Source organism: Mercenaria mercenaria, chromosome 8, assembly GCF_021730395.1.
Source record: "Mercenaria mercenaria strain notata chromosome 8, MADL_Memer_1, whole genome shotgun sequence".
Classification (NCBI taxonomy): domain Eukaryota; kingdom Metazoa; phylum Mollusca; class Bivalvia; order Venerida; family Veneridae; genus Mercenaria; species Mercenaria mercenaria.
Window position 1 is genome coordinate 425,290 of NC_069368.1, and position 24,706 is coordinate 449,995.

Here is a 24,706-nt window from a genome sequence, read left to right on the forward strand (position 1 = left end):
ATCTCAATGTAACCCAATTACTCTTTCAATAATTTCTTTTATTTAACTGTTTCTTTTTTTCTTTCTACTTTCCTACTTTAATTTTTTCCACTCATAACAGATTTGAGTTAATCTTTTAAAACAATGAAGTCAGAAGTTGTCCCCTTACAGCGACTGCTGGAAAAGTGGACATTCTAAAATCACATACAAGTTTTCCATGGAAAATATCCAGTAAATTGCAAATAATAAGCACATCCAGCCAAAACAAGCATAACCAATCACATGCTCTTTGTTATTCATCAGGAATTGAACTACAATGGCTTTGTAAAAGTTCATCAACAGTAAATCATTTAGATTGTAAATACAGACTATGAGTCAGCATCTGTCAAAGATTGCTAAAAAAAACAGGATACATAGTAACACTCTACAAGCAAGGAACTTTCCAGCTCATTCTCATATCACAACTATAGAAGACAGAAAAATCTGATCAAAGAGTTACTGGTTACCAAGATTAGAGAGGAAGCTCCGAATATCAAGATGTCGAGAACGTGTCATTCTTCGGGGTCTTCGTACAAAACCTGGATCACTGCTCTCGGACTCCTCAATCAGCATTTCTGAAGGTCCTTCGTCTGTAGTCTCTTCTCTGAAAAACATCAAAGACACCCACTTGTAGTCAAAATACATTTCCTTCGATGAACAAATATGAAGTGATTGTTAATCAATTCCTGATAAAATACATAGACCTGCAAATTGTGAAATTTCTAAGATCACAAATTGTGACAGATCAATTTGTTTTACATCTCTTAACATGTTATATTGTTATTTGAGCTGAAGGCAGTTTTTATGTCACAGATTGTGTAATTTAATTTTGAATATTTGGTCAGCATGCCTCCAGGTTTGTGCTATATCGTTTAATCCATTAAATCTGTATATGGGGTTTTCATGAGTTGCTATTTTTATAATGAATTGTATTTTTTAAGCTATCACAGGATCCTACTCTAAGACATTTTTGTTATTCTTCTTTACTATTAGCTAACTTAGCAACCACATTTTTTGCCAAAGCAACTAAATAAATGGACATGAATATTCTCCACATTGCTATCTCTCTTTGTACTAAATTGCTCACCTGACCGTCACAGACCTTGAATATATGTATGACAAACTGAATCACAAAGGGGAACAACTGTGCATTGTATAAAAAAACACAACAAACAGGTCAAACCGTGCTAAATTTCTATAATGAACTTGTCCATCTATCAATTTCGACAGTAAAAATTTACTGTAAAAAGGGGTGTTTACCAAAAAGATACTGACTGAATGGCAAACAGTGCAGATCATGATCAGAGTGCATGGATGTGCAGGTTGATCATGATCTACACTGGTTGCAAAGGCAGAATCGATCGTATCCAGCATGGTAAGGGTTAATAAATTCAATATTGAATGACACTCATGTAATATCCTCTATTTATCTCTTTTCTCTCATTTCTGAACAGTTAATAATAATCTAACAGGCAAATTCAGTGAATTCATATCCCCAAGCATATACACAAATTATGTATTATAATAGGACTGTGCCATGGTTTGTTGGTTCCTATTTTTTAACATATCAAGGGGAAAAACTCTCCCCTATAGCGATCTATATTTGTATTAAGTTTCATAAAGATCCATTAATGGGTTACTTTGTTTTGTAGGAATTTATGAATTTCAAAACATTTAAAGGGCAATACCTCTGCAGTTACTGATGAGATCCTGATGAAAGATGTGCACTTGTCACTGTCTATAGTAATCTATATTTGTAGTAAATTTCATGAACTTCAAGATCCATCAATGGATTACTTTGTTATTTTTGAATTTATGGATTGTAAACCAACTAAAGGGCAATAACTCTGGTTACTGAAGTGATCCTGACAAAAGCTGTGTGTGTGCCACCACCCTGAAGTGATCTACTTTTGTGTAAAGTTTCATGGAGATCCAGCAATAAATTACTTGGATACAGACAAAAATCCTTGTTTTTTACAAAATCAAGGGGAAAAACTCTGCTTTTACAAGGTCAATGGGGATAATACTAAATGTGATCAAAGGCCATGTACTAATTAATAACTATGTGAGGTTTGGTGATTCTGGCTTCAATACTTTTTGAATTATTAACATTTTCAATTTACAGTTGGACGGACTAACGCACACATGCACAGACTGACAGACGAAGAGACAGACAGACAACATTATAACAATATCCCTCCGCCTTCAGCAGGGAATAAAAACGATCCTCTAAAGTTGTAAAAGAGATCAATAAAAGTGTATACAGAGCCAACAGTCTTGAATGAAGTACTTGGAAATTAGTAACAGTGTTGTAAAATCACTATGCACTATTGAAGTGGTGCTGCACACTTCATAATCTCTCATGAACAAAATCAATCCAACCAAGTCTGCTTTTATATCACGTTGTTGTGTTCCACACCGCCAAAGGAACTTTTCACAGATTTTATTATAACTGATTTTGAAAAATGTCACCATAAAAGAAATCTTTTTAATTTTCTATTAAAAATGAAACCGTTTTTCCAGTATGCCAGTTTTTCATCATTTCTACCTCAAATATCCCATAGAATTTATTGCCAATCATAAAACAGGAGTTTCTCATCAAATCATCTATTATTTGCGTGCATGAATGGTTTAAAACATTATTATTTGTACCTATTAGACCTAAAATTATCTTGTAATCAAACATTTTATTTAAAACATACCCGACTGTGTTTTCAAAGCACTTTACTGTACAATGTACAATACTGAGAAGTTTGCCTATACCTGTTTGACCTTTTAGCAGCTGTAGCACCATCAGTAGGTGTAGTTTCTCTGTGTGAGGGGCCAGGGTCCCCTGGGGGTCCTGCTAACTCTACTTCCTGTGGGTGTTCAATCATCCATGTAGCAAGACTGTTCACAACTTGTGAAGTAACATCCCATACATCAATTTCTGTAAATAATATTTGTTCTAGAGCAAGATCAAAACAAATTTCAATCAGTGAACACCAATTTCAGTATTTTCTGAATTTGAAGAGAGATTTACCTTCAGATGTGTAAAAAAGGGAGGTCAGTGTTTTTTTTTTTAATTTTGGGGGAATGCTGGCGGGGCCCGTAAGGAGGTGAAAATTGCGCCCTAACCACTAAAATATGAGAAAACTTGCGTTGTGATAAAAGCAATATTTTTCATAAATATGTTACACTAAAAAAAAAAGAAAATTATTTAAAAGCACATTGTCTCATGCTTTAAATGGTACAGTTTACATTATCATGTACATCTAGAAAGGGTTTTTTCAGGTGATATTTTTTTCTTCAGAAATATGGGAAAACAACATACTTTTTGGGAAGGGGAATGGGGCTGAATTTCGGCCCCAAAAAACGACCCAAAAAACCACTGGAGATGACAATATTTGACAGTACAGAATGATATGCATTTAATGCAATAATGATCAAACAACAAGCAAAAGTATGTCACAGACATGAATACTTTCCACCTTGAATAAAATAACCCTTCTCTGCAGGAATGTCCCTAAAATCATAAAATCCTTACAATTTTTCTTGACCATATTCAAAGCAAGCATTGTTTTATTGACTTCTTATATGAAACTTCAATAGCAAATTTACTGTCTTAATTCCTATTCCATGGAATTGAAAAACAAGAGGGTCATGATGACCCTGGATTGCTCACCTGAAATATATGAGCTACATGTTTCAAATGTCGAACTGATGATAAAATATTAAGAAAGTCAGTAGGTCACATTCATGGTCAATGAAATTCAGTTTTACGAGTTGTGTGCAAAACTGTGAATGTCATCAAAATTTCAAGGCTGTATCTTAAAAAACAAGAAAGTAGGTCAGTAGGTCAAGGTCACAGTCAAGTGACATCATATTACTTGGGGTCATCAGGTAATTATAATTAAACAGTCTTGGAAATAGGATCAAATGATTTTTTAAGTATTTTTCCTATATAACTCATATAATAACTAAGTGGCCCCAGGGTGGGGCCTCTTTTAACCCCAGGGGCATAATTTGAACAATTTTTGTAGAGTACTACTAGACAATGCATCATACCAAATATCAAAAGCCTAGGTCGTATGATTTCAGACAAGAAGATTTTTAAAGCTTTTTCCTATATAAGTCTATATAAAACTTGGGACCCCCAGGGCAGGGCCTCTTTTCACCCAAGGGGTACAATTTGAACAATTTTGGTTGAGGACCATAAGACAATGCTACAACCAAATATCAAAGGTCTAAGTGTTGTGGTTTCAGACAAGAAGATTTTTAAACTTATTTTCCTATATAAGTCTATGTAAAACTTGGGACCCCCGGGGCGGGGCCACATTTGACCCTAGGGGGATAATTTGAATAATCTTGGCAGAGGACCACTAGATGATGCTACATACCAAATATCAAAGCCCTAGGCCATGTGGTTTTGTACAAGAAGACGCACTACAGACGACGCACGACGGACGACGGACATCAAGCGGTCACAATAGCTCACCTTGCGGCAAAGCCAATACAAGAGCACCGCCTTGCGGGTGCTGACGCTCATCTGATTTTTTTTGTGTAATAGAAATATTGTCCTACCCATGATTTTCTAAGTCTAAAAAGGGCCATCATTCTTGCCAAAAGCAGGTTAGAGTTATGTTTCTTGATGTTCAGTGTCCACTTATGATGGTGAAAAACTGTTGCAAGTTTTAAAGCAATAGCTTTGATAGTTTATGAGAAAAGTTGACTTAAACATAATACTCAACCAAGAAAATTATTTTCTAAGTCCAAAAAGGGCAATAATTATTGCAAAAAGCAGGATGGAGTTATGTTGCTTGCTGTACAGGGTCAGCTTATGATGGTCAACAAGTGTTGCAAGTTTCAAAGCAATAGCTTTGATAGTTTAAGAGAAAAAGTTGACATAAACATAAAACTTAACCAAGAAATCTGATATTTTCTAAGTCCAAAAGGGGCCATAAATCTTGCAAAAAGCAGGATGGAGTTATGTTTCTTGCTGTACAGGGTCAACTTATGATGGTGAACAAGTGTTGCAAGTTTTAAAGCAATAGCTTTGATAGTTTAGGATAAAAGCTGACCTAAACATAAAACTTAACCAAGAAAACTGATTTTCTAAGTCCAAAAGGGGCCATAAATCTTGCAAAAAGCAAGATGGAGTTATGTTTCTTGATGTACAGGGTCTGCTTATGATGGTGAACAAGTATTCCAAGTTTCAAAGCAATAGCTTTGATAGTTTAGGAGAAAAGCTGACCTAAACATAAAACTTAACCAAGAAATCTGATATTTTCTAAGTACAAAAGGGGCCATAAATCTTGCAAAAAGCAAGATGGAGTTATGTTTCTTGCTATACAGGGTCAGCTTATGATGGTGAACAAGTATTCCAAGTTTCAAAGCAATAGCTTTGATAGTTTAGGAGAAAAGGTGACCTAAACATAAAACTTAACCAGGCAACGCTGACGCCGACGCCGACGCCGACAACCGCTCAAGTGATGACAATAACTCATCATTTTTTTTTCAAAAAATCAGATGAGCTAATAAATGGGCACTTTCATATTCCCCTGTGTTATATGTTGATTTCTGACAATATTTAAGGAATACAATATCATCTTATTCTTTTTTAAAAAGATATTTATAAGGGCTTTCTGGTGATGTATGGTTTATCATACTTTTGTTCAGTATTTTTTTATTTACAAGGGTTGGAGAGTCGAAAAATGCCTCATTTTTAATCATTATGCTGTTGCACGAAAAATTCATTACTTTTTGACCATTTGTTTAATTACTATTTTAGTTTGTTACAGTTTTTATTTCAAGTTTTCAACTTCAAATGACATTCAGGTAAGACATACTTTTTACAGATTTGAAATTGGTCCGAAAATATTCAAGATATTTATAAATAACTAAATCCATCACTTCGTTATGCATTGATGGTTTTTACCTGCTCTGTTTCTACAAAGGGAATACCAAAGTTATTCTTTAAACTGGCAGATATAATCATTATAATCATGAAAAAGAAACACATTTGCCAGCATCTAAAAGCAAGATATTGATTTGCACTACATTATTTTCTGAAAAGTGATAGCTGAATCTTGACATTTTTATGTAGAGTCCGTAGCCCCATTTTCAACAGTGTACCGCTTGCACAAAAACAAGAGCAATATAAAAGTGAACCTTTGATTATTTTCGTGTTATCCCACACACTAACGACAGAAAAGACATTTCTTCAGAGAAGAAGCAGAAAAAAGTTTTGAACAAAAAATGGTTGTCCGTAGCCCTGTAGAGTCCGTAGCCCCACCATATTCATGCAACTAAATCAGAATTTTTTATGCAACAATCCATATCTAATACTAATAATTTTTCTCATTTATGATATAACAAAAGAGCGTCATTCTTTTAAACATCTAAGATGTTGACAGTAAACAGTATAATTGGAAAAAAGATATAATTGTAATAAATTAATCATATTTTTGCCAATTTCCAACAATAATCTTACAGATCTAATGCATATTGATGTTTGTTTAGTATCATAAAGTAAGGTTAAGGATACACTGTATAACATTTATAATAAAAATTGTATTAACAAAGTGTTTATGTATTGATAATAAATACAAGTTAAAATGTTATACAAGGGGCCTACGGACTCTACACTTCCATAACGAGTCCCATTTATGTTACATTTACCGATCTATTTCCAGATAATGTAAAGAAACAAACATATCAAACATGAGACCTGTAACAAGGAACCAAATTGCTGAAGAAAGCAATTTTTTTGCATAATTTTGTGTACTGTTGACTGAACCGCCCGAGTGTATAAATAGTAATATTGATAAAGCACTGTTTTGCTATAAATTATTTCGATTCTAGTAACTTCTTTATTGTAAAATTTATATCAAATATAATCATAATGGAACTGTTTCTTCGCGCAAGCAAGGCGCCAATAGGTCTTTGTTTATACATGCCAGGACCGGAAAAACAGTAATATGTTTTGCGGTAGAGTTCAATTCGGATGAAAATTATTGTGAATTATTCAGCAAAGCAAATAACTAAGTATGTTTGTAAATTAATAAACACATTTTTGCAATGTGACATTTTGTTTAAAACATGTTATTAAATTAAATGTTTCATGACATTTGAAAGTGCTATTTCTTGATGGGTACATGGCGCTAAATATCACATTGACGAGACGTCAACATAATATCGTTTTGATGATTAAAGCATTGTTAGTCATATTAGAATGTGATTAATCTTCCTGTTAAAACCGAAAGTGAGGTACACTGACACATTTCAATGATTTGTTCATGTACTTATAATGATGAAACAGTTTGTTCACTTGTGTCTTTACAAAGTTTAAATAATCAAAATGCAAAAAAAAAATAAAATAAAATAAAATTGTTAGTTATATAATGCTCTTAAATGATCTAAGAATTATAAGACTGTCAGAAAATATCACTAATTCTGGAAACTGACTATGAAATATTATACTGCAGCAACTATTTTACTAGTAACCATTCATGGATGTAGAGTCCGTAGGCCTTGATGTCAATTTGTATTGGGTTCTGTATCAGAAAAGTGTTTAAAGTTATTATCTGAAACCTCTAGTTCTATTTATATACATATTTCTTAATAGGTTTCAAGGAAGCTTGCCATACTCTTCTTAGTTTTCTGTTCAGAATGTAAATTGGAAGGCAGTGCATATTGTCTCATTTGATGGTACTTTGATATCCAGCTCTGGATATATTATGAAATTCATAAAATCAACTTTATATTCCATAAAGCAATATTGAAAACATCTTAAAGCAACTATTTAACTTATTTTCAACACCATGAATAACTTTTTCTGTGCTATCTAGGTATGTTATGCTTTGGTATGTAGAGTCCATAGGCCCTAAGAGGTGTGGTTCCTTGAGCATCCGTAACTTTTTTATTTCACATAATTGAAGAAAACCCTGATAGATTCTTATGCTCAAAGGATGTACCTTGAAATCACATGATATTTAAAGATATGAAATTTTGACCGAGTTTAAAATCATCATGTGCAACATCAGGGGTACCCTTTATCTTGGCTATGCCGCTTGTCACTTTGTGACAGGTGAGCTAAAAATAACAAGTATGCCCACGGGCAGAATGTCGAGCCTGCCAGCTGTCAAGTGTGACCTTGACCTTAGACCTAGGGACCTGGTTCTTGTGTATGACACTCATAATGGTGAACATTCATGCCAAGGTACATCAAAATTTCCACCATGCATGAAGAAGAAATGCTCTGGACAAAATTCAATTTGACTTTTGACCTCCAACTGTGACCTTGACCTTTGAGATAGGAACATGGGGTTTGCACATGACACGCATTCTCATTGAGGTAAACATGCACGCCAAATATAAACAAGATTGCTCCATGCATGTCAAAGTTATGGTCAGGACAAAATCTGACGGACACACGCACAGACGCACATACACTGAACCGCCAAAAGTGGCGACTATATCGAGCTCACACCAAGCGGGCTCGACAAAAATCTTACCTCTTTCTTGACTTTGAACTGCAGCTTCAATATGAGATATTGAAAATCCCATCTCCATCAATGGTGTGAATACTGGGGGCATGACCGGTGGAGACGGTGATCTCTGAATCCTTCTTTTGTATTGTCTAGGGGTCGGGTTGACCCCAGGAGTTGTGAACTGTGGGGGCGGAGGACGTCTTAAAGGTGGGGCTGTAAGTGGGACACTGACAAGATCTCTGGAAGAGACTGCTGATGGTGCAAAGGGGCCACGACTGGGGCTGGCTGAAGTTCCTCCATCTTGCTGAGTTCTGTTCACATAATGAGGTAAACTACGCAGTCTACCTCCTCTGAGCAGGTTACCATCAAGATTGCTGAAAAAATATACACTTTCATATATTCCAAGTAAAGTTCATCTACATCTACATCTACATGATACTTCCAACAATCATTAACGATTATGACTGGAAGGCGACAAATCAACAAAAATTCATTTTCATAGCCATATTTCACACTGCAGATTTCTGCCATTTTCAACACAAAAATGTTTAAAAATTTCAATACCTGCTTTACCTGTTGTTGGATTGTTATAACACTTTCAGGAAACATTAACCTAAAAACAACATTTCCCTATTAAACATGACAAATACACCACCACGTTGTCTGCTCTCTAACAATCTGACAAACAGGAGAACAAACAGACAGACAAAACTGACAGACAAGATAATATCGCCAGCAAATACAGGGAGATTTAATTCCATTTTTTTAGAAAATAGAAACTAACCTTGACCTGACATACTGGAGTATGGAAGTTTGTTGTAAGGCTCTCTGAGAGTCTCTGTCCTGGCTACTGACCCCATTATGACTACTGCTTGGCTGTCTGTCCATTGACGTACTGCACCCTGATGATGCTAATGATGCTGCCATTCTATCAGAGGTCTGTCCTGAAGTGGGTAGCACTGTACATATTGAGGTGTATCTCTCTGCAACAGATATTACAGTTGTATAGTGCATAAAATAGAACACAAAATCAAGGCCTTCTCCAAGTCTTTCCTTGGCAGTTAACAAACTAGATGTGTGTCTGCAGGATACCAGTAACCCTACTTACTGTCACTGTAGCAAAGGGGAATTACTCACATGTTGAATAATATTCCTATGTTTAATGACCCTAGGTCAAATGCTTGTTAAGATATGCAACACAAACTTCTAAGTCCTTTATGCATATTTTTTTATTTCATATTTAACTGTATGCTATTTACCTTTCAAAGACGGAAGATTTGTTCTTCTTTCAGCTTGTTCCTGTATTACAGCTTTCAGCAGCATAGCTCTTGTTCTATCCAGCTCGTCTATTCCAACAGCACGTTTAAATGGTGAGGTGCTTGTAGCGATATGTATCAGCTTTTTCATGAATTCACATATCACTTTCTTGAAGTCCTCATCTTTTCTCACCACTGTACCATCAGTTAGAGCCTTGCTACTATCAGCAACAAGGTCCGACTTGGGAACAAGCAACATTTCTCCATATTTCTGACTTGCTAACACACATTGTACTGCTTTCAGTGCTGTAACCTGAATCGCTGCGAATTTAATTGCAATTGCCTCCTTTGTAATTATTTCATCTTCAGACATTTCAACATCTTGTGAATGTTTGGTAGTTTCTTTTGGTCTGCAAACATTACCATCTTTGTTGTCATCACTTGCATCAGCAGTATTGTCTATTTCCATTGGTGATTCCTCTCTGTCATTAGTTGTATCTCTAGATCTGTCTTTTTCTCCTTCAGATTCTAAACCAACTTTTTCAGCTGTTCCATCTTCTTTGTTAACCTCATCTTCTACACCTGCTTCACATTCAAGGTGACTGATTTCAGCAAACTCCTGTCCAGTGACAGCTGCTACTGTCTGTCTACTTTCACTTAATTCGTCTGAATTTTCTGGCTCCCCACCTAAAGCTCTTGCTAAAAAATGTTCATAATTTTTGTCTTCGTTGTCATTATGTTCAACAAATGTCTCAGACATTGCAGACGCTCTAGTTGATCCATGCTCTCTCTCTAACATACCAAACCTAATGGATTTGTTTGCTTCAACTGGTGCTTCGGACTCTGCTAAAAAGAGAAATCAAAATAAATATGTTTGTAATATCTCAAGTCTTTTATGAATGAAATAGCAAGTAGTTTAAATCTCTATTAGGTGTAAAGATATCATAATGATACAAAAGAAATGTGTTAAACTGAAAGCATTTAGCCATGTAGGTTTTTGAGAAACCTGCTTACATACAAAACCTTTACCGAAATTTCTAAGTTGAAAAGAGGCATAATTTTGACAAAATACAAGTAGAGTCATATAACTTGCCTTTTTAGTTAATCTCAGTCATGATGATGCCAAAGACATGTGAGAAGTTTAAAAACATTTAGCCAAGCAATTTTTGAGAAACCTGCTTACACTGAAATTTTTTGTGACGTAGATGCTGGGCATGGTACATTCATGTCCTGTCTATAAGCCCAAGTTTACTTCATAGTGATATATTTGTGTAAGTCTGGGCCAAATCCCTTGAAAACTGTAAGTGTTATCGGGACAAAAGATTTTGGGACCAGCAAATATAAGGCCAAAGCACCATTTTTCATTACAAAGTCTCAATTACTTTTTAAGTGATCCTAGGATCTCCTTTTTTGTCATAATTTTGGATTATTTACCTCAGCAATAAAATCAAAGGATGCACTTGATGTCCATACTGCCCTGTGTCCATGTAACAAAATTCATGTAAAACTAGATGCCCACGGGCAACATGTTGAGCCCGCCCTTTGACCCCAAACTGTGACCTTGATCTCTAAGGGTTATGGTTAGGGTTAGGTAACTCTAGAGTCCATCTCACTGAGTTAAACATTCATGCCAAATATAAACAAGATTCCTCAATCCATGTCAAAGTTATGGGCTGGACAAGATCTGACATGACCTTTGATCTCCAACTATGACTTTGAACTTTGAGATAGGAACCTGGGGTTTGCGCACTCCACCTCACTGAGGTTAACATTTATGCCAAATATAAACAAGACTCCTCAATGCATGTCAAAGTTATGGGCCGGACAACATATGACATGATCTTTGACCTCCACTGTGACCTTGACCTTTGAGATGGGAACCTGGAGTTTGCAACAAGATTGTTCCATGCATGTCAATGTTATGGTCGGGACAGATGCACATACACCAAACAGCCATTTGGACAACTATGTCTTCGCTTGCGCAAGCGGGCTCAACAAAAACCTTAATCTTTAAGTTATAGAGGATCCCACCTTGTGTGATGGACAGATGGATAATAAATCATAATCACAGATTGGACATGCAACTCCTAATAATAAGAGATTTACAACTGGACATATAACTCCTGATAATATTCACTTGATGTTGAACATGTATACAATGTTTAATTCAAATCTGACAAAAATTATGAGGTGCTGAGTTCACAAGTCAGAATGATAACAAGAGGACCATGATGGTCCTGAATCGCTCACCTCTTCCCACATGACCCAGTTTTGAGTATGACATCGTTTTTGACCAACTTTCATGAAGATCCCATGAAAAATGTGATCTCTAGAGTGGTCACAATGTTTTTCTATTTTTAGACCTACTGACCTAGTTTTTGAAGGCACGTGACCCAGTTTCGAACTTGACCTAGATATCATCAAGATGAACATTCTGACCAACTTTCATAAAGATCCCATGAAAAATGTGACCTCTAGAGTGGTCACAAGGTTTTTCTATTTTTAGACCTACTGACCTAGTTTTTGACCGCACGTGACCAAGTTTCGAACTTGACCTAGATATCATCAAGATGAACATTCTGACCAACATTCATGAAGATCCCATGAAAAATGTGACCTCTAGAGTGGTCACAAGGTTTTTCTATTTTTAGACCTACTGACCTAGTTTTTGAAGGCACGTGACCAAGTTTCGTACTTGACCTAGATATCATCAAGATGAACATTCTGACCAACTTTCATAAAGATCCCATGAAAAATGTGACCTCTAGAGTGGTCACAAGGTTTTTCTATTTTTAGACCTACTGACCTAGTTTTTGACCGCACGTGACCCAGTTTTGAACTTGACCTAGATATCATCAAGATGAACATTCTGACCAACTTTCATGAAGATCCCATGAAAAATGTGACCTCTAGAGTGGTCACAAGGTTTTTCTATTTTTAGACCTACTGACCTAGTTTTTGACCGCACGTGACCCAGTTTTGAACTTGACCTAGATATCATCAAGATGAACATTCTGACCAACTTTCATGAAGATCCCATGAAAAATGTGACCTCTAGAGTGGTCACAAGGTTTTTCTATTTTTAGACCTACTGACCTAGTTTTTGAAGGCACTTGACCCAGTTTCGAACTTGACCTAGATATCATCAAGATGAACAATCTGACCAACTTTCATGAAGATCCCATGAAAAATGTGACCTCTAGAGTGGTCACAAGGTTTTTCTATTTTTAGACCTACTGACCTAGTTTTTGATGGCACGTGACCCAGTTTCGAACTTGACCTAGATATGATCAAGATGAACATTCTGACCAACTTTCATGAAGATCCCATGAAAAATGTGACATCTAGAGTGGTCACAAGGTTTTTCTATTTTTAGACCTACTGACCTAGTTTTTGACTGCATGTGACCCAGTTTCGAACTTGACCTAGATATCATCAAGATGAACATTCTGACCAACTTTCATGAAGATCACATGAAAAATGTGACCTCTAGAGTGGTCACAAGGTTTTTCTATTTTTAGACCTACTGACCTAGTTTTTGACTGCACGTGACCCAGTTTCGAACTTGACCTAGATATCATCAAGATGAACATTCTGACCAATTTTCATAAAGATCCCATGAAAAATGTGACCTCTAGAGTGGTCACAAGCAAAAAGTTTACGGACGGACGGACGGACGGACGACGGACACTGCGCGATCACAAAAGCTCACCTTGTCACTTTGTGACAGGTGAGCTAAAAACAGTTCAAACATTATTTTCCTCAAGGATCTTCAACACCAGTGGCATAAAAATAAAGCAATATACAAACCTTGTTCACCTGTTGTGCTCTGTTTAACATCAGTGTCACTAGGAACTGTATAATAACTGCAATCTGAAGTCACATTAGACCCAGAGGAGCCATCTCCTCTACACCTTGTGTAATGTCTGCTCTGGCCTTTGTGTTTTCTGTAAGTGCAAGTATATATACAATTCCAGTGAAATCTCACCAGAGGTTCTTTTATATAATTTTACTTGTTTTGCTTGCTTTGGGTTTAGCTCCATTTTTTAACTGTATTTCAATTATGTAATGGCGGGCATTTAACCTGACCAGTGTTCCTGGATTCTGAACCAGTATTAACCTGTTTTTTTGCAAGTAAGTGCCAACTTCCCCACATGAATCATAGGGGGAAGACAGGTGATTTTAGACGCAATGTCTTTTATCAATTGTCACATAGAACATAGCCTCACCCGGGGATTGAACTAATGAACCCCAAGATCTGTAGATCTGCTCTCTCCCTACTGAGCTTAGCGGCCCAAAATGTAAATGTTTTCTTTAAATGAAATCAAACTCATCTAAGCATTTTTGGTGTTAGATTTACAATGTAAAAGGGGATGCCTCCAGTTATACATTAAAGAATTCAAATTTTCTAAAACAGAAAGGTATACTGAATATCAAAATGATGATTTAAACACAAGAGATCACAGAGTGATCTTGGCGCCCACCAATGTGCCATTTTTGAGTGTTCCAAAATTCAAGACTTATTGGCTAGCTCAAGGTCAAATTTCATTTCCGTACACAACACTGTGCATGTGGTCCAAATTCGAAATCTATAGCTTGAGAAATATGAAAGTAGGTCACTAGATCAATTTCAAGGACAAAGTTCTTTGTAGACAAAACTATGCATGTGCATCAAGTTTGAAGGCTGTAGTTTGAGAAATTTGAAAGTAGGTCACTATGTCAATCTTAAGGTCAAAGTTTATTTCGGTACACAAAACCATGCAAGTAGTCCAAAAGTAGGTCACTAAGTCAAAATCAAGGTTAAATTACACTTAAGAACACAAATCTATGCATGTGGTCTAAATTTAAAGCCTGTACCTTCAAAAATGTGAAAGTAGGTCACTAGGTCAATGTCAAGGTCAAAGTTTGTTTCCATACATAATCCTATGCATTTGGTCTAAATTTGAAGCCTGTAGCTACAGAAATGTGAAAGTAGGTCACTAGGTCAATCTTAAGGTCAAAGTTCATTTTGGTACACAAAACTATGCATGTGGTCCAAATTTGAAGGCTGTAGCTAAAGAAATGTGAAAGTAGGTCACTAGGTCAATGTCAAGGTCAAATTTTATTTCGGAACACAGAGCTATGCATGTGGTCCAAATTTAAAGCCTGTACCTTCAAAAATGTGAAAGTAGGTCACTAAGTCAATGTAAAGGTCAAAGTTTGTTTCGGTACACAAAACTATGCATGTTGTCCAAATTTGAAGGCTGTAGCTTGAGAAATGTGGAAGTAGGTCACTAGGTCAAAATCAAGGTCAAATTTCATTTAGGAACACAAAACTATGCATGTGGTCCAAATTTGAAGGCTGTAGCTTAAGAAATGTGAAAGTAGGTAACCAGGTCAAAATCAAGGTCAACTCATGTCAAGGTTCATCTTGCCACTCAAAACCATACATGTGGTCCAAATTTGAATGTTGTAGGTTATTGACAAGAAGATTTTAAAAGCTTTTCCCTTTTATAAGTCTATATGAACCATGTGACCCCCAGGGCGTGGCCATATTTGACCCTAGGGGGATAATTTGAACAAACCTGGTAGAGAACCACTAGATGATGCTACATTACAAATGCCAAAGCCCTAGGTTTTGTGGTTTGGACAAAAAGATCTAAAATGTTTTTCCCTACATAAGTCTATGTAAACCATGTGACCCCCGGGGCTGAGCCATATTTGACCCTAGGGGGATAATTTGAACAATCTTAGCAGAAGACCACTAGATGATGTCACACACAAAATATCAAAGCCCTAGGCCCTGTTGTTTTGAATAAGAGGTTTTTCAAAGTTTTTCCCTATATAAGTCTATATAAACCATGTGACCCCCGGGGCAGGGCCATATTAAACCCCAGGGAACGAATTTGAATCATCTTGGTAGAGGACCACTAGATGATGCTTCATACCAAATATCAAAGCCCTAGGCTCTGTGGTTTTGGACAAAAAGATTTTCAAAGTTTTTCCCTATATAAATATATGTAAATTATAGAAATAAACAAAGGGCCATAACTCGTAAATTATAGAAATAAACAAAGGGCCATAACTCACTAAACAATTGTTGAACCAGTCTGATTTTCAGGGGGACAGAACTAGGGTACCAATACATCGTTCTGACAAAGTTTGGTCAAAATCCCCCAAGTAGTTTCTGAGGAGATGCGATAACGAGAAATTGTTAACGGACGGACGGACGGAATGACGGACGGACGGACGGACCAAGGACGCAGAGTGATTTGAATAGCCCACCATCATAATGATGGTGGGCTAAAAATATACTTAGATTCACTTGCATTTTGCATCACATTTCCATCATGCAACTTTAAGGAGCTTTTATTACATACTGAACTAGGAATTTTTATAAACAAACTCTTTCTAGAACTCACAGAATGATAGTAGCTTAAATTAAAATTTTAATTAAGAATTACTTCCTCACTGATATTATTTTATAAATTTCGAGTAATTTGACATTAATCTGTTGAGGTGTTCCTTTAAGTGGTTTTGTGCTACAAATTGTAAGAACTGTAAGGCCAGTTTACTACATATACTATGTTTCTGTTAACTTACAACTGAATATTGACTGACCTGTATTAGAAGCTCCAGCCAGGTTGACACCACTGCTAGCTGTAGAAGACACACTCAGAAAACTGTCATTCAGATCTGGTGCTGACTCGGTGTCTAAAACAATAATTAACTCTCCATCAAATTAAATCTCAACTGAATAAATAAAGCTTTAATCTTCTAATATGCTGTGACATGAAAAAGTAATTATGTTCCTATATAGCAGCAAGTTTGTTCATTTCGCTTGGTTTTAAGTCATACTGATATATATCAGGTAATCTGCTGACTTTCTAGATTTAATGGTGAAGGAAGACCCAATGTGTTAATCTGTGTATAATATCATGTACTGGTAAGCATTGGGTAGATCAACCAGATTTCCAATAGCCAACTATACAACTTCCTCACATCAAGACAAAAGAAGGGCTTGAACTCCAAGAGTAGAGTGGAAAGTGATCTGAAGGTATTCAGCCACAAAGACACCTTTTCAACATGTATTTGACATATTCCCCATAATAATGAGTCGGCTGACTAATGTCTTTGGTAGTAAATTCTAGTACATCTACACTGGAAATCCAGAGCCCACCATGATGAACTTCAGTTTAAACATATTTACTCTTTTGTACATGAAGTCTTTATAATTCATTCATTTCAAATATGCTATATGAATGCTTCCTTGATTTTCAACCAGTACCACATCTTGAGGCTACATAGATTCAAACCTGTACTTTTACTTAACATTCAAAGCTGAGAACAGCTTAGTTATTTCAAAATGATACTCCTCAGTTAGTATCAGTGTCTACATGAAAACTGCCTCACTTCAACAAAAAAGTGCTACAGAATTACATGTCAAATAAAACAAGCATTAGTTATACACTGAACATTTATTCCCGTTTTCGCATTATGATTATCTGAGATCAGTCAAGACTCTGAATATTTCATCCAACTTCCTCATTAACACAGATTGCTGCAGCTTTAGAATTCATCTACATTTCACAGTTCACATTCTTTCCTTGTAAAAAATTGATTAGTTTACCATGTGTACTTTTTTCAATTCAATTCAATTCAGCAAGACTAGAATGAATTAACAGAGAGCCATGATGTCCTAGACTATCACCAGTCGAGTTTCACACTTAACCTTGAACAATTTTCTTTGAATGCTTGTCTGAATTTTGACATCAAGCAACAGTTCTGAAAGATTTTCAAACTTTCCTTAGCCCCATAATAAATAGAAAATTCTATCCCACTATAGACAATACATTTTAGAGAGATAATGTTCCATAAGCATTTGCGGAAATTGTCTGCTCTAGCGCAATGTTTTTTAACAAATTACACTAGATGTGGTAATTAAACGACGACAAGAATTCTCTTAATCTTGCTGTTGTGTAGAATTTCTAATCTATATGAAGAAATTTCGAGAACAAAGTTTAATTAATGAAATGTGCTGAATGATTTTTCAACAGAAGATAATAGATCTCATAATGAAATGTTTGTTAATCGCAGGTTTGGTATATAACTTAAAATGTCAGATTTGCAATAACTAAATGCATCCTAGGAAGTCAAAGATATATTTCGAAATGAAGTAAATCAGAATGACAAACAGTGAGAAAGAGCAATTACAAAGACATATGAAATTCCATACCTTAGTCTTGTGATGTATTTGTCAACAGAGAGATACGTAAGTCTCAACAAAAGCTCCAGATGTTTGGCAGTAAATCCAGAAAGTGATCCAATATCAAACAGCTGAGAGGGAAGAGGTTTCAATGTACATAATGACATATCACTGAAATAAATAAAAATACCATTAACATCCTTAAATATATCCAGTGCGTATCTTTCACTAGAACTATCATTAAAGCAACTGAAAGCACTCCTCAGGTCTGGACACAGTCAGAATTAAAACCTATAAACTGTAAAGAAGAACTGTTTATAAAACATATATGCCCATCCCTAAAATGATGGTCTGTTGGAGGCAACTGGGTATGTATTTTTGTATGCTGCGACCTTGACCTAATGACCTTGTAAACTACTGGGGTCATGTACTGACTACAGGCAATTATCAGCTGAAGTTTAAAGGTCATAAGCCCAAGAATTATCATGTATTACTAATCAATCACACACAGTTGTCAACCTCAAGCTAACTTTGACCTTAACCCTTATGGTACTGACCCCAAAATCTATGCAGGATATCTCCTGACTGGATACCATCTTGAGGTCATAGTGACCTTGACCTTTGACCTACTTTATCAGTCATCTACTGACTGCCGGCAATCATCCTAGGAAATGTCAGAGAAAAAAAATATTTAAGACTAAAGACTATTATAGATTCTATAGTTATTGAGGGAAACAGTTTTCAGCCTCAAGATCAGTAGGACCTTGACCTTTCCAGCACCAAAACAGGCAATCATCCTATAAAGTTTGACTACTGTAGACCAAATCATTTTCTACTCACTGACTGAAAACTAAATGGTCTCCCTACAGATGTACAATGGGCAAAATATATAATACCCATTTTCTACAAATGGAGTGGGCATGTGGCATAACCAGAAATTATTCACTACAGATGAATTTTTATGGATGAAGCCCTGTACTAATCACCCTAAGTATAGATCCCTATATACATGTAAGTATTATAATAACATACCTTACTGAGACATCACCATTGTCCCACTGTATTTTGATGGTGGAGGCACCAGGACTGGTCACACCAAGTATAGTTCCCTGTTTTGATGTCCGTTGATGAACACACTTGCCACCAATACGTAAACCAGAGTCCAAGCCACCTAGAATGGCTAAACAAGGCCATACCTATATGGAAGAGCATAAAGTATAGTTCATTTATTTTCAAGAAAATGAAGACTTGCATTTTCTTGACATAACATTTTAATTCAGCTTAATCACCGTGTCCAACGTATACGTCGCATTTACGGTGAGTACGCTGCATACATGGTATATTGTATGTTCCATTACCGGCATTTCCTGTTGATTTTGTCAACATCCCTTATAGTGAGGTAAGAAAAACTACTTATTTTCATTAAAGTTCAACGTGTTCAAAGAAGCGATATATTCAGTACGAGCTGCAGATCATTCAAGCTCCCAATGGTAATGTGATTTTAGTCAGTAATTCTCCAGTTTCCTCAAACATTCGAGTAAACTGATGTGTGAAGTCGGTTTTGAACTCAGAAGTTCACTTTCAGGTTCATTTTCTCTCTCTTAAAATGATTCTGCTGACTTTTCATCGGTTTAACGCGAAAATAGTATCACAAGCTACTATTTGAAATATATATCATGGCGTAAATTCATGTTTAAAGGGGGCTTTATGCCAAAATTAGCAAAGTACGCCCTATAAAATGGCGCGTCTACAGAAGTACGCCACATAAAAAGGCCGTTATCTTTATCTAAAATGCAACAGTTACTGTCATTATTGTAAGGAATTTCCGGGGAGGATACCTAAACCCCACCACTGTGTACTGTGATAAATTCCTAGCAAATAGTCTCTTTAAAATATTAATTTTAATGTCGAATGTTATCAAATAAACTTGACTAAATATATGAAATAATAAAAAATTATTTTGCCTAAAAATAATTACATTTATTTTTTCCCGAAATTAATAGCTATCTCGTTGCTAGGTGTGTTAGTTATAAACTATCGTCGTTGTCAAGTAATCCAGTTTTCTAGTTCCTTGTCTAAACATAACAGATAAATGATAAACGCCTATTCATCAGGGAACCACTTGAGCGTTACATTAAATCGAGAGCACGTGCAATCTTCTCAGTTGAACTAAAGGTGTATTGGCTAGCGCTTCAGATCGATGTTAAATTGAATAGCCATGCCACGTGGTTGATGCAGAGCCCGCCAGAAAGGTAGAGGCGAGCCAGCCTGCCGAGATGATTATGAAGGCAAGGAAATGAAAGGCAAACTAGACGGTAGATTTGCCAGAAATTCCAGGCATCAGACAAATGCCGGTAGGTTTGTTATTGATTGCGAACAAATTTTGAAGGAGTCGCAATTAATTCTGCAGTTTGGTAATGACAGTACTTACGTCAGTAAATAGTTATACACAGTAAATGTCTTCCCGTTAACATCTATGCACCGATTATGAATTAATTGTGTATTGTATTAACTGTAAACTTAATACGGGGTGTGGCGACCCTATTTCTCATAATTTTACAGATTCGAACCAAAGCAATAATGTTGCTAGTTCAGTCAACTGTCGTAATAGTTTCTTGATTCCGACAGGCAGTGGTACTTTCAATACACGAGATTGACATACTGCATAAATTTCCGTTCTATTACTCGTAAGGTGCTCGCAAAGTAAGTAGTAACATCGGTGATGTCACATTTCATAAGACAATGACACTGTTGTGCTCATTTACTTCCCGCAATTTAAATAGCAAATTTTCGGAGTGTTTTACGTTCACATCCCCTTTATGGGACCGTCGAATAGTTTAGTATTGCAAGGGTATAGTATACGGATTAAGATCGGATGGGTTATGGAAACCAGAAAGATTGTAAGGAAAACATTTATACAAGGATGCAACTGTAAGATATTTAAGTAGGTTTTCTCAAGCACTATTAATTACGACATTTAACTCTTTCGATATCATAAACAAATATCACTAACAAATTCATTGGTTCAATATTAGACTTGGATGTACTTACATATTCTTCCGATTGGTTTCGGTAATGATCATCAAATACACTGCAACATGGAACCCGTGCAATCCATACGATATCCGGAAAAAGATTCCCCGTTTACAAAAAAAATAAAGATTTGACTGCTAGTTGTATAATTACAGGTATGAAACATGTCAGTAGTAATAAGGTCACCCTTTGATAAATGTTTTTGCGCACATTACTGAAGACTTTTTTTCAATGAATTATTTAAGATAGTTTATAAGGATAATAGCAGGATCAATTTTTCTCCATACTGGCACAATGCAATAACTCATATTTGAAATTTAACAAAACAACGCGTCATAAGAATTAATTATACCAACACTGCCATAATATTTGTTATTTCAAAAATTTTTGCTCGTATTTATGCAAATCATATAAAATGTTAGGATAAAAAGAACCATTACTTTTTTTGAATAGAGCAGGAGTGTTGATTTTTATGGATACGCCATGTTTTTACCAAATTACCAAATAATTTCTACTAAATAATAATCAATAGAAAAATGAAAAAAAACAACACATCAATTGTATTTGAATAACATCAAACATTTTTTAAAAATATATGTTGATGCATTTTGTTTTCTATTTTTGATGTTCAAGATCTTAGTATTTTTACTACGAATTTGGTGGGAGGAAATTTTTCTATGAAGTAATTGTGTTATAAATTTGAATCGTATTGTTTATTGTCCCGAAAACATAATGTTACTTGCAATTTTCCAAGAAATCAGGTCAAATGAGGGACTGTCTTTAAGGCTAAAAATGATATTGTTAGTTTTCATAAGAACAGAGATTCTTTAATTATGATAGCATGTCGATCTTACCAGATAAATGATTATCATGGAATTAACGCTTTGTTAATTAAAGTGGGCAATTTTTTCTAAAACCATATCAAACTTTGAATTTAAAGAGATATGCATATTAAAACTTTTAAAAAAAAAAATAAATTGAATTATAAAAGTGGCTAGCTTTCAATTCGATAATTTTAATTGGTTGTCTGTTAATTTATAATATTTGTGGCAAACTGTTGATTTTGTTCTAAGTTCATGTGTGCGTTAATATGTCATTTAAAATGTTGAGACCAATCAAAAAATCAAAGTTCAGTTTATTGGATAATCTGAAATCAATTTGCCTGCATACATAAATGCACCCTAATATCGAAAGTACAGATCCACATATTTAATTACAAATAAATAAAGATGTTAATTCATGCAGTTGATATTCAAGGTATATTTACATTTCAGTGACAAATTTAGGCCCTATCTCTTCTGATTAAAATGTGTTTCGCTAAAATTATTAATGAAGACCTGTAGATCCAATATCTTTTACAGCATATGTTACAATAAAAGGAATAATATTCATTGCTGAACATTTGATTAAATTTACATAAACACCGCGTACATATATATTGCTACCATAATAATTACAATGCTAATTGTGTGCAGACGCTTAAAATATAAGTTGTTTTCTATAGAACTTAAAATTTTTAGTATACTCATGTATTTTTTCATGCAACTTGTCCATTAACGATGCATTCCATAAAAAGATAGACTGTTTGTGCATTGTTTTAAATAGAGCAACATTTGTTGTGTGATAAAATTAGATAGTCTCACATGTAATTTTAGCGTTAAATACTGCCAAATTTACAAACCAAACAAGATCAAAATTCTAAAATTAAATCAAAGTGTCAACACTCTTGACATATAATCAGAGATTTTAATATTAATATATAGTTGGGCAATTGAGTCTGTTTATGGGTTCGGTTGTAAATTGTAACAACTACCACGTTTGTTACTTTTGTTGAATGAAATTTTGTCGTCTTAACTCCTTTCCTGTAACTTAAATTTTAAATTGTAAAATTCTTTGACAAACCAACCGTTTAATTTTCTGAAGAAATACAGTAACTCATTGTCTTAATTTAACAAAATAACAAGTTGTTTTTGTTATTTTCTCATATCAGTAAAGTTGCAATCTATTTATGAAGATTCTATGTTACTAGAGTCAATAAGGATAGCGGAAACATTATTGGAAATCAATTTGGGTTTTTTTTTACAGTCTACTTCTATAAAGCATTTTAACTTTAATAAGATCGAAGAATACCACTTTAACACGTTATTATAAAATATAGACTGATTGCAAGATTGAATTTATATACAGTATAATTGCTAGTTTTCCTTTGACCATTTAATTGCTGTCATTAATTCTTGATAGTATTTAGTTAGAGCTGTTCGTATTTATTTCTAAGTTCACTGGTGTCAGTTAACATGACATTTTAAAATGGCGTGACATTGCAAATAACAAAGTTTCAAGTTTATTGGCATAATCAGCAAATCAATTTGCCTTTGGCCATTTACATAAATACACATGAAGTATGGCAAAGACATACAATACAAATATATAATAGCATTACAAATAAATATGAATTTACATTTCATGAAACAGTTAGATTTTCAAGGGTATTTTTACGAATTTCAAAAGCTTCTTTGACAAATTTTGATAATGCCCATATCTTCTTCTGACTTTTACAAGACATTATAGTATTAAACTTATTTAATGAAGGCCATGGTAGGGAACCAAGATATCTTTTACGGATGTCTGAATATTTTGTACAACATAAAAGGAAATGATATTCAGTTTCTATTACATTTTGATTACACATTTTACATAAACGATTTTCTCTGTCTAATCCATTATATCTACCTTATAATAAGTTCTATTTCTAAATTGTGTGCAGACAGTCTTAAACATGTAAGTTGTTTTCTATAAGTATCACTTGCAATCTTATCTAGATATAACTCATAGCTAAACGTTGTTTGGAATTCTCTATAACAGTCCAACTTTGATACACTATTTAACGATGCATTCCAGTAACAATAGATAGAACTGTTTTGCAGTTGGTTTCCCATTATATAGTGTCACGTTTTTGTTTGGTGTTAGAAGCTAACTAATATAAGATTAGGTCATCATAGTTGTAAATATGTAGCGTTAAGATATACTGCCAATATTTAGCCGAATCCAATATCACAGATCATATCAATGGTTCTTAAAATTTTGGAAGTCATCATACTGTATTACAACACTCTTGACTATTCATAATCGAGGATGATTTTATCATTGGAGTATGTATGTGTAGTGAGCAAAACTTCAGAGCTCAGGTTATCATGGGATTTGGTTGAAATCTGTAACAAACTACCAGTCGTTTGTTACGTTATGTATGAATGAAAATTTTTTGGTCGTCTTAATTTTTCTCCTGTTCCAGTAAGTGAATTCTCTTCAGATTTTTAATATTTAAGTAAAAAATTTCTTTGACAAACCAAGCCGAATTTATTTACTGAAGACAGATAATGTTAACGTCATTATGTATTAGATTTACAAAATAAGGTTGAAGTTGTGTTTTCGTGTATGTTGAATATCTTGACATATTTCATGCTGTATAGTGCAATCTATTTATAGAACGATTACGTATTTATAAGTAGAAAGCGATAGCGAAACATTATTGGAAAAGTCGATTATGTTTTTATTGGATATTCAGGGTCTACTTCATAGTAAAGCATGGTTTTCTTTTAATATACGATTCGACAGAAGTACAACTACTTTAACACGTTATTGATAAATATATCGACTGAGTTCCGCAGTAGATTGATTCATTTATAAATACAGGTATAATTGCACGACAATTTTTAGGGATGTGTGACCCATCCGCTAACTTCGGT

At 34.9% G+C, this 24,706-nt stretch overlaps 1 protein-coding gene across 1 annotated transcript in view; it reads right to left on the reverse strand.

Annotated features, from left to right (window-relative positions):
* LOC123565561 (probable E3 ubiquitin-protein ligase HERC1) overlaps positions 1–24,706 on the reverse strand; it is a 182,289-nt gene that overhangs the window by 93,077 nt on the left and 64,506 nt on the right. Inside the window, exons 29-36 of the mRNA XM_053550306.1 lie at positions 18,963–19,126; positions 17,961–18,101; positions 13,556–13,692; positions 9,749–10,591; positions 9,274–9,472; positions 8,514–8,863; positions 2,782–2,947; positions 486–622 (exon numbers count right to left, since the gene is read on the reverse strand). Coding sequence (XP_053406281.1) covers positions 486–622; positions 2,782–2,947; positions 8,514–8,863; positions 9,274–9,472; positions 9,749–10,591; positions 13,556–13,692; positions 17,961–18,101; positions 18,963–19,126 — 2,137 coding nt within the window. The remainder of the gene's footprint in view (positions 1–485; positions 623–2,781; positions 2,948–8,513; positions 8,864–9,273; positions 9,473–9,748; positions 10,592–13,555; positions 13,693–17,960; positions 18,102–18,962; positions 19,127–24,706) is intronic.